We start from the raw sequence: 16454 nt of genomic DNA on the forward strand, positions 1-16454 counted from the left end.
TCGACCAATCAGACCCCGCACCGTGCCCGCCCGTCCAATCACACGGCTCTCCGCCTGCGGCCCCGCCCCGCCCCGGCGCCGGCGCCGTTCGCGCTCTTCGCTCTGAGGCGGCTTCCGGCCGGGGCTGCCCGAGTCACCGCGCCCGCCCTGCACCGGGGTGAGTGACGGGCGGCCTCGGGCAGAGCCAGCGGGAAAGAGGAAAATTCGGGGAAAAGAGGGTGTGTAGGGAAACACCCCCCGACCCTCCTCCTCCTGCTGCCTTCTTCTATTCCCACCGCCTGGCTTGGGGGGCCGTGACGAGCCGAGCTCGGGTCCGGCTTCTGTGACCTTCCGCTCACCGTGCATCGGCCCCTGGGCTTCCGAAGCGCTTTGGAAGGGCAGCTCTGAGCGGGATCAGGGGTGTCTCCGTTGTGGCTGCCGTAAGCTGCTCTTCCTGTGTCTGTGTGTCCCGTCCCTTCTTTAAGGCCTCCCGGAGTAGTGAGGAGCTGCGGACAGCGCGGGCTGGTTCAGTGGGACCCCCCTGCCTTAACCTGGTAACAGCAGCTGCCCCAGCCAGCCCCTCGCCCCCCATGGCAGAACTGTGTTACTAAACAATGTTTACTTTCTGCCGAGTGCTACCTGCCTTTTGTCACGGGATCGGGCTGCTCGAGGGGTCAGAGCCTGTCTTTTCCAACATGGAAATGTGATCCTCTTGCTCTCTTTGAAGGGGAAAAGCTGTTTTACAGTAAGCAAGAAGATTCTGTTAGGTTCATAACGTTCTTCTTTGGGAAATCAATGAAATGGAGATGAGATGGAATGAAACCTGGTCTGGTGGATGGAGCTGATGTACTTGCTCTTGAAGTACAAGAGCAGCTGCCAGAACAGGAATTTGGTGACAGCACCTTGCCCTTACGTAATCGTAGAATGGATTGGGTTGGAAGGGACCTCAAAGATCATCTCGTTCCAACCCCCTGCCACGGGCAGGGACACCTTCCACTAGACAGTGCTTTACTTTTTCTGTCTGGATCTTTTTATTCTTAACTGTATGTACTGAAAAGGCATAGCAGGAATAGGAAGAGGCTGGTTCAATAATCTGTGATGTAGTGTTGTATTGTGCAACGGTACTTGCAGTATGTTATAATAAAAATATCCCACTAAATGTCCCAAAACTCTGCTGATGTTTCTTGTAGGAATACGACCTTAAATAATTGCCAGGAAGTGAAAATGCCTTCTTGTGATTTACTCGATCACTTTAAATAAAACTGTAGAAATTAATATTCAGTTGGTGTTCAACCTGCTCTGTTTCTTAGGACTAACACCTTAATTTGCTTTGCTAAGTATGAGATCAGGTATGATGTAGTTTCATTAGGTACTTACTAGTAAAAGTAGCAGGTGAATTCATGAGGGACATTGAACTGTTGACAAAATGGTGATGTAAAATGATAAAATCAGGATGAATCTTACTTATGAAATTTTAAAGATTGTTCTTTAGGTTCAGGCAAAGTAAGTGCATTCTACATAAAGAAAAAGATCTAGTAGTAGACATAATTGACCCTTTTTCAGTTTCCTTTCTAGTCTTCATAGATATGTTTCTAAATTATTTCCCCCCATTCTAATAAGTAATGTTGGGAAACCAGTGCATAGTTTCAGAGACCAAAATTCAAGAGGTTATGAGTAAATTTAGTAAGATTTAGCTAAGCTTGGTTTATTAAAGTGGATTTTAAAATTTCTTGGAGATGCTGGAAAGTTTGGGGTTATTGTCAATGTGCCTAATCACAGCCTTAAGGACAGCAGCACAGTGTGACACTTTAATGTCCTGGTCTGGAAGATGTTGATGATATTATTGTTAGGTAGAGACAAAGTCCTGAGTTTTGAGTTCCCTTGGGTTTTGAAATGATGTGCATCAACTGCAATTTCTCATTTCACTGATCTCTGAGTACTCAAAGCTGTTGTCAAAATTCTTTGTGTATGAGAGATAACACTAGGAATGCAGGAGTTCTGCTGAAGTGGCATGAATGATACCTTGAGGTAACACCAGCCTGTTAGGTATGGAGCTGAATCCATTTTCTTTGCTAAAAATTTGTACAATCTTAGAGAAAACAGAAAGGATTTGACTAAACAAAAAGTTGTTTGGATTATAAATACTTATTTCCAAACACCAAACAGAACAATACTGTGTAACGGAGACTGTGAAACTCCAGGTGTTTTGTCTTACTCAGGTTAGACAGTGACATTAACTGCAAAAATAAATGTTAAACATGGAGAGTAGAGTGGCTTCAGAGGAATTGCAGGTTTGTTCCCCTCCCTGCCGTGAGTCCCTGTTGTGGTTTGCACGGTCCTGCTGCCGCCTTGTGGGTGTTAGTTGAGTGTTTGCAGCAAATGTTTGTCTTCTGTGGCGCTGTAGAAAGCAGAGTTCTGTGTTCTTGTTAAAGAGCTTCATCATTAGCAATGTAGGTGCTCAGATGTAACTTTTCATCATCAGGGTTGCTAAGCAAGGATTTGCATTTTGCTTTAAGAGGTCATTTTTCTGAACAGTGTGCGAATTCATGTGGTTTGGGGATTTTTTACCATTGACTTTAGAAAGTTGAAAAAATATGATTGTGTTCTTTTCTTATGGAAAATACTAAAACTTGGTTTAAAAAGTAGGCTTCTAACATGTTTTAATTAAATATGGAGGAAGCATCTTATGGAAACAATTACCTAGATTTAAACCTTCCCTTCATTGTTGTCCCTCAAGTGTGGAAATATTAAGCATTAGGCTCATCAGCAAAACTAAAGGAACCTAATTTAGTTATCCTGCTGCATCAGGGAACTGGTTAGTTCATATTTATGGGAGATTCTGAGAAAAGAAGGGAACTTTTGTGGATTCCTGACATGCTGACCTCACATTTGATTTTGGGAAGAAGTGGGAATGTACCGAATCCCTTTGTTTCTCCACACAGCTGGGCCCTTTTGCTGCCTTTTGCCATAAGGAGGTCAGGAGGAGAAATCGGCACATGGAGAGAAATGAGCACTTTATCCTAAATTTTGGTGGCAAATATGAAATGCCCACAGTGTTCTCCCATGCTCTTTTGGGTCAGCCTTTGGTTTCTGCCTACTTCCTGGGTGTCTGCAGTTTTATTTGAATTTTGTAGTACATGTAGGTATCTTTTGCAATTAATATTAAATATTTAATGTGTTGAACATATGTATAGATCAATTTTCAGACTAGGGATGAGTATCAAATCTTGATAATTTATATGTTGATTGCTGTTAGGAAATTTGAGTTGCTTGGTGTCCCAAGATTGCTTACACAAGGAATTATCTCATTATTTTTCTAAACAGAAATACTAGTATTGGAAGTTCAGTATCATTATTAGAGAATTTCCAGCTTTAGGCTTTTGATTTTTTAGAAAAAATTCTGGTTTATGTTGGAAATCATAAAGCTAGAATATTCTGTGTTTTCCCTACTTAAGGAGAAACCAGACAGAATATAATACTGGAACGAGACAATTTCTTAATTTTTTTTCCCCCAGAAGAATAGCATAGATTTAGAAACTGGTTTAGGAGGTTGAAAGATTAATTATCTTTATCCATGTCTTCTATGTTCAGAGACTAATAGTTTACAGAAATTTGCACTTTTAAGGTATTTTAACCAAATCATTGAGATAGCTATTTTTAATGCAATTTTTAACAAGGAAGAAAAAATTGCACTGAATCTCATATCAAACACATTAAAGGGAAGAACATTTCTGTGCAAACCAGTGAAATATGTCATTGCCATTATGTAAAGAGATAATTTCTTTACTTCTCTCCAAATGTTCATTTCAGATATTAACATTTGCTTAGCATTTTGCAGTCCTAAAGCAATTCCTGTATTTTCTAAATGTTGTTCTTTTACTTCACTGCTACTATTTCTTGTACAGAAATTTTATATTACTTATTCACAATTTTGTCCCGTGATTTTTTTTTTGTTTGTTTTCCCAATGTTCTTTTATACTTCAATTCCTTATGAGCTACCACCTATACAAAATTCTGTCCATTTGGACTTAAATTCTGATAAGATGGCAACTTGCAATTCTTATGTTTCATTAGAATGTTATTAAAAAGAAATGAAAGAAACCAATGTCCTTTCTTCACACACATTGTCGTTTCTCTTGAAACTCTTTGAAACGACTGAAATCAGTCATTCCCCTCCAGCAACAAGATTAGCCTTCCCTGCTCATTTATAGATCACTGTCTAATCTGACATTTCTAAACATCAGTTTAATATTTAGCACTGCTAACACTGCTCTGTCATAACTTCAGAAGTGCTTAAAGGCTCCAGGGAAGCTCAGAAAGATGTTTTGTCCATCGCAGCCTGCATTGAACTGAGTGCTATTAATTGAACTTGAAACTTTCTAATACTAGCTGACTAACGCTAGTTGGTAACTAGAATATTATTTGAAAATGTCAGGAGTACTGATCTATGAACTGGTGTGACAGTTAACACCTTTGATTTGTAGCATCTATTCTACAAGAGGTGCCATTGGAAAAGTCCCTTGGAGTTGTTAGAAGGCTTTTAATTGATGAAACACACCATCACCTCTGTTTGTGGCATTGATGGCTTTCATCCATAATCTGAGAATAATATTGTAAACAATGGCAGTGACTACTAATCTTAGTTTAGAAATAATGTATCTTTCCTTGAAATGCTCCATTTGACTTCCTGGCCTGTGCTGATGTGCATTCCCTGTTGCATTAGGACACTGCTCTTGCTTTCTTCTGAGACTGCCAGCTCCGATGACAGTTTTAGGAAGTGCGGGCAGAGGCTGAATGATGAAGAGCTTTAATAATCATCTGGGTTCACACGTGTTAAAGTAACACACAGCCATTGAGCAGGTCACCCTCTCAGGGGAATGCTAACTCCAGAGCTATCAGAAAAGCTCTACTGATAAATTTAAAACATATTGACTTTGTGTGGCATGCAATCAAAAGCTGGTAGCAATAACACAGCAGGGTTCTTAATCACTTTGCTGTTACAGCCGTGCTCCTGCTGTCATATTTCTAAAGGTTCATTTGTTAATTTGTTGAAAAGAATGCTTAAGCAACTTGTACAGTTTCCAACAACTTCTGTGCTAAGAGTAAGTGTAGTGTAACGTTAGACTTCCAGATAGTCTGGGGGAAGGTTTTTGGAAGAAAATCACTACACCACTATGTGGAACATATTCTCATGGTTCTCAAGAGGCTTTTAAATGTTTGGATTTTTAAAATTAAGTTTGCTTGTGGGAATCTAACTCTTGTTAAGCTGAACACATGATGGGAACTACTGGGTATATGAATGTATGTGGCTCTTTAAGCCGAACATATTCCTTGAGCATTTTAGGAATAGCAGTGGAGATTATAGCTGTCAGCACTTGAGCTGACTTTTGGGATTTTGCAATTGTAAAATCTGACCATTGGCTACTTTTATTTGTCCAGTCTGTCTTGTAGGAGTGTTAAGGACAGTGATGGCTGCTTAATACAAGTTGTAGTGGTGTTTGCCTGATATATTGCAACTGGAAAGGTGATCCCTTTGGGAGAAGGGGAAATGACAAGTTACTAAGTAAACAAACAAACAGGCATCTCTCTAATTCAGTGGCAGTATGTGCCATAAAAATAAAATTTTGCCAACATGAGCCCATTTGTCCTGGTATGAACTGGACTTTTCTCCTCCCCTTCCTGATGGTCTTCCTGAACAAAGATGTCAGCTTCTTTCAGCCACTGTCACATGATGCTTTCAGTCCATTTCGGCTAAAGAACTTGCTCCCTCCCTACAGAACCCTGCAGGAAAGGGTGTTCCCTTTTAGTGTTCCAGAGAGAAAACTTGAGGGAAGCCGAAGTGCTTCCTGCCACTATCTGACAGAGTGGGGGATTCATGTAGAAGACGAGTCTAGTTGCTTTTCAAAGGAGCACAGAGAAGAGCAAGAGGCAAAAACATGGAATTGCAAGAAGGGACATTTCAATTCTGAGTGATTTAAAAAAAAATATCATTACTGATGAAGTGATTAAATACCGGTATTTAAAGCATCACCAATGTCTGGATTAGGATTTTTTTAAAACCGTGTAGATAACTAAAAAAAATGCCAGTTCTCAGAGTGCTGTAATGCAATAGCATTGTGCTTCCTGTTGTAATCTTTGTAGAAGGTAGAAAGAAAATCGCATACACTTAGCTTTTTAAAGCAAGAAAGCAGAAAATTGAAGTAGGAAAGTGAAAAGATAATCTGGAGTTCAAGAAAGATTAATGCTGCCAGAGTGTCCCTGAAAATTAAAATCCCAGCTGCATGCTTACATCTGTGATAGTCAAGATAATAAACTTCTAGTTGACTGTTAACATTTGGGTTGTGTAGAAGATCAGATATGTACTGGGTTTAATGACTGTAACCATGTAATATAAATTATATGCATTAAACTGCATTTTGATCTCAGATATTTTTTGTTAAAATAATACTGTGATAATACCTTTTGTGTTAAATCAGACTTGCTAGTTACACTGTCTTAATGTTGGCAGGTGGAAATTTTCTCAGATTCTTGTCCTTGTGCTACTAAGATCATCTCTAACTAAAGATGCATCCAGACCTGTCTCCTCATCTGCACACTGAAGAGTGTAACCTAATTATCAGTCTGCTCAAGAAATGTCACAAGGAGGTAAGGAGTGTTGAGCTAAGAGTGGGTGGGTTGGGGAAATTTGTGTCAGATAAATTAGTGATATTATATGGTTGTGAAGAGAAAACCCTCCTCTAGGCAGAGCAGCCATGAAATATAGCTGGTGTATTTTCACTGAAGAGCTATCTGATGACTGTATGTAAAGTGATTTATTTGGGAAATATAACATACCTTAAAATTTTCTGTGCTACAGCTTAGCACTTAGGGAACTATTTTAAGGACTGAAATAACTTCTGCAGCTCTTAGTACTGTGTGCCCCTCAAAAAACAATAATAAAATCAGCACCAAATGCCCTCTTTTTGTATGCTCATGGCATTTCCATATTCCAGCTGTCCCTGGGGCAGTTGGTCAGTGTCGTTATAAGGAGATGTGTTGATGGGGATCCCAACAGCCTCATGCATGACATTCAGTGTTTGGAGAGCTAATTGGGAATTACTGCTTGTCTTCCATCTTCTTAAATAGGCACCTACCCAAGGATATGAAATGTGATATTGTCTTCAGGCTTCTGCAGGCTCTTCATTGCTTCAGGATAATGGAATAGTCATCTCACTTGTTTAAAGGCCTTTTTAAAAATTGCTTTGTCTATGTCTTCTGCACCTCTAGCTGTACAAGATTTGCCCCCTGCATTGAAAGCTTTCTGCTGCATCATTGCAATGTTGTTTTTGTTAATTATTTTCCTAGTATACTCTAAAGAGATGTTCTGTAGAGATAATCTTGCTGTATTTGTGCATAAAAAGTTAAATTTCGTAGTTTCTACTGAGATAAAAATACATTTAAATATTCACTATGAATGTGAAAACTCTGATTTACACCACTATATGCAATCTACAATATTTTCACCTCCATGTTCAGTTGTGACATGGATACTTTTTTCTAATGCAGTTAGTTAGATTCTAAGACAATACAAATGTTAGCTTTACTGTTTTGAGCAGAATTCTAAATTTTTATTTTCAAAAGCCATAACAGGATGAGAAACAAGGCTGATAATTCACAAAATGTGAGAGAAGACGTTTTAAGTGAAAGAGGGATAACAACATTTTTTCAAGGTTTTAAAGTAGCTAAAGTAACATTAAAAACATTTTCTGCACCACACTTTGTTATGATTTCTAAATTACAACAATGAAGGGAGCAGACTTTTAATACTAAAATACATTTCAGGGAGTATATTGTACTGATTTTCTTCAGCAACATGCAATTTGTTTTTGCTGGCACTTGGAGTGCAGTATCTTGAAACATAAGCACACTGCAGTCTGTTGATACAATCCCATAGGTGGTACTTCCCATTCCAGTGCTCCTGTACAGAACATCTTCAAGCTTTAAAACTAAAAGTTGTATTAAATGTACAAGTTACGCTTTTTTTTCTGAGTTCAGAAATCTTAATTTGCCTAAAAATGCTTCAATAATTTGAGAGATTGTAGAGACTTTCTTTCTTTCTTTTTTTAGTTGGTTTGTTTTTTTTTTTCCCAGCAACTTTAATGTTGTAGGTAAGTGTTCAATAGCTAGAACTGAGAACACTTTGTGTGCATTAAGTACAATAGTATTGGAAAGATTGTGAAATAAAATGACCATCATTTAGGAGGAAAATAGGCAGTATGTAAGCAATATAAAATTAAAGTTTTGTAATTATTTTTTCATAATTATGCAAACAAATCCAATCAGGAAAGAAAATACATTCAGATTTGTCCTGATTTTTGGTACATACAAAGCTGGGCTTTCTATACTTTCAGTAGGAATGCAGCAGTAGTGATTTACTACTTGAAAGTAATGGTTGTCTGGCTTTTTGTTTGTGGTTTGGTTTTTTTTGTTTTAAATGAATGTCCAGAAGTATCCTGGACTTGTATGACATAGCTTGTTAGACTGCCTTGAGAACTGGAACTAGAAGGTGCACTTGAACTTCTTGGCAGCAAGTGATTCAAAGGAATCTATTGTTAATCTGACTTATGAAGGGACTAGGAGCAGCACTAATAGTCATGCACAGAATTATATTCTCTTAGTTGTGTTTGAAGTTCATCTTTACATGAAGAGGAATTACTTTTGTCAGTCTTGTGCTCAGCTGGGAGAGGATATTTGTGCTGGCAGTCTCAGAACAGAAAGGGTGAGGATGACTTCTTTCACACTCAGTTGAAAGGGAGCAATACTTTTTCATTGGAAATTCCAGGGGAATGTACTGAAATATTCTTTTTAAATTGAAGTCACTGAAACTGAAGTCAGTGATCTTAATGAGTTATTGGTGACTACTGCTGTTTTCTTATAATGCCAAAATGTCTTAAGAACCTTCATCTATAATTTAAATCACCGTTCCTGAGGGATGAAAAGCATTATTTTTTAATTGGGTGTCCATTTTCACAACAGTCAATTTGATTTACTTTATCGCTAATCTAGAACCTGCCCTGTATATCAAGTTTTGTATCTAGTGAAGAGAGGTTAATGGGATTCCTATTTGATGTCACTTTTTTTTTAATAACTCCACTCTGATGCCAAGTATGTGCTATAAGTAGACTAATTTTTATAGGTAACAGCTCAAAGAAATGTATATTGTCTTGCAATTGTAGCACTGTAATAGGTGTAATAGGTGTTTTTGAGAAACTGATGCTTTTTTTCCCTCATAATCTCAGCCAAGAAGTTGACATTTTAGGAATCTGGCTAAATAAACATAGATTAAACCCACTGTATTCAGAGTGGAGTTAGTTTGAAATGTGAGCATTCACCTTGAAATTTAATATGCAGGTATGAGAGTAGAACACAAAATTAAATCTGTATTAGCTGAAATAAGAATGTTGTAAAAGCAAGATTAGCATGCAGTAAAGTGATCACTTATACCATGCAACTGCTTCAGAGTCATCTGATGCCCTTTATAAATCACAGAGGTATAAACAAGCTAATTATAGCACTGCTATAGTTAAGTGTTTGTCATAAACTTTATTAACCCACTCCTACTTCCAGTTGTGTTCTGTTGGCTGAGATCTTGTTCATTGTTTGAATCTTTCATAGTCTTCCTGTGTCACCTATATAAATCCACCTGGCTGCTGGTCAGCTATGGAAATGCACATAGGTTTCCCTCTGAAATATGGAAGTGTCTTCATTTGCATCTGTTTTGTTCTTCATGGTCTTTTTTATTTAAGTTCATTAGTTGTCTGCAAGATTGGCCAAGTTATCTCCATTGATTGTGTAGCTGCAAATATCTACTAAACCTGCCCCCCCCTTCAGGTCTTCTAAATCACTTGGATGCTCTGCTGCCAGGTTCTGCCGTGAGATTCTGTGGCATGGCACAAGCATCCCCCTGAAAAAGCAGTCCTTCTAAAACCATGCATTCTGAGAGAGGTTTAATGCTTGATAGTATGCAGTTGCTTTAGGAAATGTGGGCTAAGAGGACAGATTTTTATGGTGAATGTCATCATGTTAGCTGTGGAGAGCCCTCATGAGGACAAGGCGTGCAGTTTTTCAGAAACTAAGGCACACTTAAATTTGCGTAAGGCCCACAGTTGACCTGTGCCATAAAGATGAGAAATGCATCTTATTTATTAACCTCAAGATCCACAGAGATTTTTTATACTGGTTCTAACATTCCAATCAATTAAACCTAGTGCCTGCATCTTCTGGACCAACACCACATTGTTCATGTGGCTGGGATAATGGAGCAGTGAATCCTTTGCCTCTCTAGGTCACGAAGAAATAATGAAAGCTAAAGCTGGGAGGATGTTGCCTCTGTACCACAAGCTGGAGTTCAGAATATTTATTTTTTGTACACTATTTAATTTAGTGTGAGTGAGAGTTGTGAGACTGACTTCTATATCAATAAAATGTATTGTTCTGTGTTTAGACAACCGCTTCAGCTTAGGTGTCCTCCTTTAGTCTTGTTATATAAGATGAGTACCTTCAACTTTCAGCCAGGTAGGGATGGCTCAAGTGAGCTTTAGGAGTTGCTCGAACTTCTTCCTGCTTGGGGGAAAAAAAGTTACCAAACACCACTTTTCACAAGAAAGGGAGAGGAAAAGAAAACCAGTATATGTTGAAAAATGCAAATGAATTGAAATAAATTTAGAGCTTCAGAGGAAGAAACCTTTAAATTGTAATTTTTTCTTTCTCCTTAACTCATCAGCACAATGTTTTGAAGTTTTTTGGTCATTGCAATGATATTGACCGTGAGATGCGGAAGTGCTTAAAAAAAGAGGTAAGGAATAAATTTACTGTGAGTTAAATGCTTAATAAAAAATGGGAGAGAACTAGAGTTGCTTTTTACTAAATGGTACGAATCGATAAATGTAAGCACATTCTGGTGTGGGCACTTGAGACCAAATTTAAACTTTTTTTGATAAATTTGTCAAGTAAAATCTGGCATCAACAAATGGCGTGTATTTTTTGATATACAAAAATAGGCAAACACATTTTAATGAAACAAATATTGGAGATAGGAACTGGCACTTCACAGATTGCTTCTGACTTTTTTCCTATTTTTTTTTTAGTAGTGATATTTGCACGGAATTAAATAGAAAGCAGTAATGGTCACTTCTGCATAAGTAACACTTAAAGCTGAAGTCAGTTATACTGATGGAAAGTACTTAATGAGTTGCTGAGTTAGGCCCTAAATGAAAATACTGCTGTATTACATCTGCAGATATGAAGGAATGAAGACTATGGGAGTTCAAGTGGATTAACTGTCTTAATAGGCACGTTTTCAGGAGAGTGTCAACTGTTCTTTATATTTATGGTGGTTGTGCCTACATGACAGAACATATAAATGAACATTTCATGCACCTTTTAACTTGAAATTGTACTTTCTGATTTTGACATAAATTTCACCATACTAAAAAGTTTCTACATAATCTTATTTTTTTATTTTTTTCTTCCGTTGAAGCCTTTACATTAAAGGAGTTCTTGATGATTATATTTGTCTGCCTTCTTAAAATGTGCCTATATTGATATGCCATTACTAGGAAGCCCCTGAAAGGTTGTTCAGAAATACTGAATAGGTAAAGATAGAGCTTTTAAAGATCCATTGTTCTCATTCTACGTACAAACATGGATGGGTTATTGAAAAATTAAATATTGGCAAGGGAAAAAGTTAAGCATTCTGTAAAGGTTAAGTAATGTTTCGGGTCATTATTTCAGTTATAGACCAATCAGTATAATGGATGAAAAACTGCAAATCCATTTCAAAATCAATTTCTTTAGTAGTTTATTACATTATATAGAGAACTGAATATTTGTGGCATACTTCGGTTTTATTCTTGATACCAATTATTAAAAAATTGAACAAATATATGCTCTAACCTAAGGATAATAATTTGCTTCTCGTGAAATACAGATCAGATGATGCATTGATTTTTAATTTTTCATTTATTTGAGCCATGAAAATGTTTCCTTTTTGTTTGCAATGAAAGAGAGGCTCTTCAAGTTTCTGCTAGTGCAGGGCCATACTTGAAAGCATGGTGGTCTTATACATGAATGTTAACTGTGAAAGCTTTCTTGGTTCCATTTTACACTGGAGTCCTGCCTCTGATGTGGTTCTTGTTTAAACCATTAAAAATCCCCACATGCCTTACACTCATTCAATCCAAATTTGCCTTTGTTCCTTTCATCTTGGTATCCTGCTTTATCTGTGCATATAATTAATGACCAGGATCAAAAATAGACCAAGTCTGTGATGACAAATTCATGTTTCAGAAGGCAGACACACATTAATCAGCATCTTGTGAAAGGAAAAGAGCCTGACCTGTGCTCTAGAATAGCACCAGAGCAACTATTTTTCCTAGTTCGTGTGAAGCGTAGCTGTCATACGTTAGATCTCTGTATAATTAAGTTCCTCCTTAAGATTAACTGAATCTTCTTTATTAGAATGTTCTAATACTCTTTAGCTTAATAACCTCAAACTTAGAAACCTGTATTTTAATGGAATAAATGTTAATTTCAAAGTAAAAATGAACCTGTATGTATATATTAACAAGAGCTGTATTTCTAATGCATCAGTCAAATATATTGTTTCTGTTCCTGGGTAAAAAAAAATGCTTTCTACAGTTTTAAATTTGACATATCTATTTAATGATAACAGCTGATCTATTAATTTCCGTATCTGTCTTCCAGTATGAAGAAAACAGGCTTAGAAACCGGGAGAAACGACAGAGGATAATTAATGCTCACAAAGCCTCAGAGAAGTGAGCTGTGCTGTGGCTGGACAGCTGCAGCTCCATAGGGACATTCACTTGGAAGCTGACAGAATACTTGTGTTTCATCACCAATGTCAAGCCTCTGGTTTGTGAAATGGTGACGAAATAAATGCATCACTCACAACCTAACTTAATTTTTGACCTCTAAAAGAAAACTACTGTGGCAAGTCTTTGTTCTGGCACAGTTTTATGATTATTAAGTAATGAGGAATCGGTGTGTGTGAGGTACTATATATTCAAGGCTGCTGTGTTCCCACTTTACTGAGTTGCATTTATTTCCTTGTGTTTAGCAGTTTCTCTTACATATCTTGGGTTTTGTAGGGTTTTTTTGTTTGTTTTTCATTGCAAAACACTAAATTACTTTTTCCATCACTTTTTGTAGTGTTGTGATAACACTTAGTAAATGGATTAGGAAAAGGAAATTTTAAACAGATGTGGATTGAAATTAGAAATTGCCTATCAAGGAATAATTGGAGTTCTAGTATTTTTATTGGAGCTAAAAGGATGAAGCTACTGTCTTCAGCTGAGAAGATTACAAATCCTCCCTGCCAACCATATGTACAGTGTAGACTGCTGTAAGACAATTTGTTCATCACACCCAAAGCATGCGGCTTTAGAAATCCAGAATGGAACATTTCCAGGGATTTACAAAGCTTCGCCTTGATTTTTGTTGAGTACAGTCAATGTGTGCTGAGTGATTTTTGAAGAGGAGTGCTGCCAAAAATACAAGCTAAAGTTCTTCCATTTTCTCTGGTACAAAGGTAAAGTTATGACTATTGAGGTTGAAGCAAAGCTGACACTGAAGTGCAAGAAAAGTGTAACTTCTGAGGCAAGTCAATATGTATTGTGTTACCAAGTTGCCTTGTTAGCCTATAAAAGGTGTTTATTTGCCATCAAACTGCTGAAAGCCCAGAACAAGTCTCCGAATTCAGAAGATTTGATATCAAAACATACACTGGTTTGTACAGTGATGGAGCTGCTTCTCTGTGTGCCTGCTGGATTCACCTTTTAAATAATGCCTCTGTTCTACCTAGTAGCAAAATACTTTTTTAAAAAATAAATTTTGTTGAGCCAAATACACAAAGTATCTAGAAACCTTTTGAAAAAAAGGTGTCTATTCTACAGTGAATTACATGGTTTGTTGTAAGAACCATTGTTGATACTCAGTCTTGGAATTGGTACATGCCCCTATTTTTGGAATAAAACTGTGTTTTGTGATCTGTTTTGAAAGGTGAATTAGATAGAATAATTTTACTTATTTTTCAATACCTGGATGGACCCAATTAAATCAGTAAAACTTAACCACAAATGTTTTCAATGAAAGCTCCAAGCAAAGCTGAAGCAATTGTTTCTGCATCTTGACATGCTGTTTGTCTTTTGGAACAAGTAAATGATGCACTGTTTGAATTCATACTTGAATGGTTGGAAGTGGTGCACTCTTTATTGGTACTTTCGGAGTATTTTCAGAGTACTTTGTAGTGAACTCCCCTATCTGGGAACTCTGCATCCATGATACTTCTTCCATTTGAGAGGACACAACCTACTTCAGGCAAGCTCTTAAATAGGATTGTAGCCTTTAAGTAAATAAATAAATTGAGAATTGTTCTAGAGATTAGGTTGAGAACCTGATATCTGAGTGCAGAAGCACTGAAGCTTTTGTTTCTTTAATCAGCTTCTGTGAGTCCCAATCTTTCACACAGCAACAAAATAAGAAACCAAGAGCCACTTAACACAGCTCATTAGTCACAATCATGTTTGCAAAGATCAATGTGCTTAGTGAATGAAAGACCAAATGGCACACACAATTCCTATTGATACTTTCAACTACATTTGTTTATAAATGTATTTTAGAGATCAGCTTTGTTTACCTAGTGAAAGTCTGATCATGGTCATCCTTCTGTTTCTCTTTGCTAATTGCCCACTAGTAGTGTGATATGAGAGTGCCCATTGTTTCCTGTGGGTTTTGTTCCTTTTGTTTGACAGAATTCATGTTGCTAGTTTGATCTTGAAGCTGAAAACCTCTGGTATAATAATACATATGATTTATCTGACAGAGAAAGAGGTAAGGATGAAATACTAAATGTGGGGTTTTTTCTTGTTTCCTAAAGTAAGCTTGGGTGAAATAAACCTTATCTCTATAGAAATAAATATATATCTCTATAGACTTTGAAGACACTTTATTGTAATGTCATTTGTCTATAGGAGCATTTTTCCCATTGTTCTTTCTGAAAGAGCATATTTGAGAGAGAAGAGAAAAAGAAATCTGATGTAATTTTTTGTCGTGTTGTGTGTGAAAAGCTCATAGGTGTTTCACATCGGAAAGTGAAGAAGGGGGAAACAGAGAGGGAAAATGGCAGCTCCGGCCAGAGTGGTAAGGATTTTCCATACTGAAATGCCATAAAAGTCTAGGATCCATGGACAGGAGGAGGACAGAGTAAAGGGAATTACAACTGTTGAAAATCCCTCCAGCTTTACCAGAAATACCTGGTAACACTGTTCATAGTGTACTTTTTCTTGCTGGAAAACTAAATTATGACATTCTGTTTGCCTTATTTTGAATTTTTTTTAAATTTATTTTTTAGTAGAAGGAAAAATATTCTGCTGAATAGCAGCAGCATAGTGTAGGAACAGCAGGGCGAGTTCTTGCTCTGGTGTTAAGTTCTTTATACAACAGGGCTTGAATCTGGTGCTCCTGTTAAGCTGCAGTGCTGAGTGTTAATATATTATGAATGTACTGCTCGTCTTTCCCTGTAAACTTTAGTTGGTAACATCCTCAAGAAATTATATTCTTTGTTGCTGATAAGGACAATGTGTGGTTTCTAGACCTTGAAGCAAAGCCTTGATTTAGTTGAGCTGACTGTACAGTTTGGGTGAGGACTAGTCCTGTGAGTTAGTTATTCCCCCCGTTATTGGAAATCACTGTCATGAATATTTCTGATGTGTTACACACTTTGCTGAAGCTCCACACCTCATGTATAAAGTGTATTTAACAGTCAGGCAATCCTGAATTTGGCACTGCCCATGTTTTAAAAAAATTCATGATATCTGATACAAATTCTTTCTGATACAAGTGAAAGCACACTTTTGTGGAATACCTAAAAGGATTTGAACAACTGGAAAACTGATACCAGATTCTGATAGTTGAGTTAAAAATGAATTTTTAACATTAGTGCTTAAGCAAAGGAGATTCTCTACCTGGACAACATAATGGATTTTAGTGCTGCAACTTAATGTTACATGTTGAGTTTTATTAATATGAACTAAAATGGAGTATCAGCAAATCTTAGTGGTCCCATTAGATGATTTTACAGGCTCAGTGATAACCACGCTGCTCCTCAACAGAACCTGCCTTGCAGTACATGAAGGTCTACTAATAAAAACTTGAAAGTGAATAGTAAATTCACATCAGGTTCCCCAAACCTACTTAAATTGCTGTGTACCAAAAAATACATCAATGGGAACAAAATATATATTTAGCCTGAAAATGGTTCTTGTGGAACCATCATGCTTTAAAATTATTCTTTTGAACTATTTGGTGACATTTTAAAGGCTGGGAACTTTCATGTGGTGCTTTTGCTTTAACCAGTGAGACTTTTATTGGTATTTTAATGTAGACCCTTAGATAAAACAAGATACATTTCAAAGATA

The 16454-nt window shown here is 37.2% G+C and overlaps 1 protein-coding gene across 6 annotated transcripts; it reads left to right on the forward strand.

Annotated features, from left to right (window-relative positions):
* The first annotated feature begins 62 nt into the window (after positions 1-62).
* On the forward strand, positions 63-14981 carry CMC2 (C-X9-C motif containing 2). Of its 6 annotated transcripts, none has more exons than XM_039558418.1 (4): positions 63-157; positions 6488-6624; positions 10742-10813; positions 12724-14981. In XM_039558418.1, the coding sequence occupies exons 2-4, from the start codon at positions 6544-6546 to the stop codon at positions 12796-12798; spliced, it is 228 nt and encodes a 75-aa protein (XP_039414352.1). In that variant the 5' UTR covers positions 63-157; positions 6488-6543; the 3' UTR covers positions 12799-14981. The 6 variants fall into 6 exon arrangements, with proteins under 6 accessions (XP_039414352.1, XP_010401792.1, XP_039414353.1 ...); XM_010403490.3 differs by having other exon boundaries at positions 102-419; XM_039558419.1 differs by having other exon boundaries at positions 102-218.
* The last annotated feature ends 1473 nt before the right edge of the window (positions 14982-16454 follow it).

The sequence above is a fragment of the Corvus cornix genome, chromosome 11 (assembly GCF_000738735.6).
Source record: "Corvus cornix cornix isolate S_Up_H32 chromosome 11, ASM73873v5, whole genome shotgun sequence".
NCBI lineage: Eukaryota > Metazoa > Chordata > Aves > Passeriformes > Corvidae > Corvus > Corvus cornix.

Excerpts from the sequence above, each read along its gene's own strand:
- CMC2 (XM_039558418.1), top strand. The coding sequence starts at position 6,544 with ATGCATCCAGACCTGTCTCCTCATCTGCACACTGAAGAGTGTAACCTA. Across the intron at positions 6,625-10,741 it reads TCAAGAAATGTCACAAGGAG|CACAATGTTTTGAAGTTTTT; the intron begins GTAAGGAGTGTT and ends TTAACTCATCAG. Across the intron at positions 10,814-12,723 it reads GGAAGTGCTTAAAAAAAGAG|TATGAAGAAAACAGGCTTAG; the intron begins GTAAGGAATAAA and ends TCTGTCTTCCAG.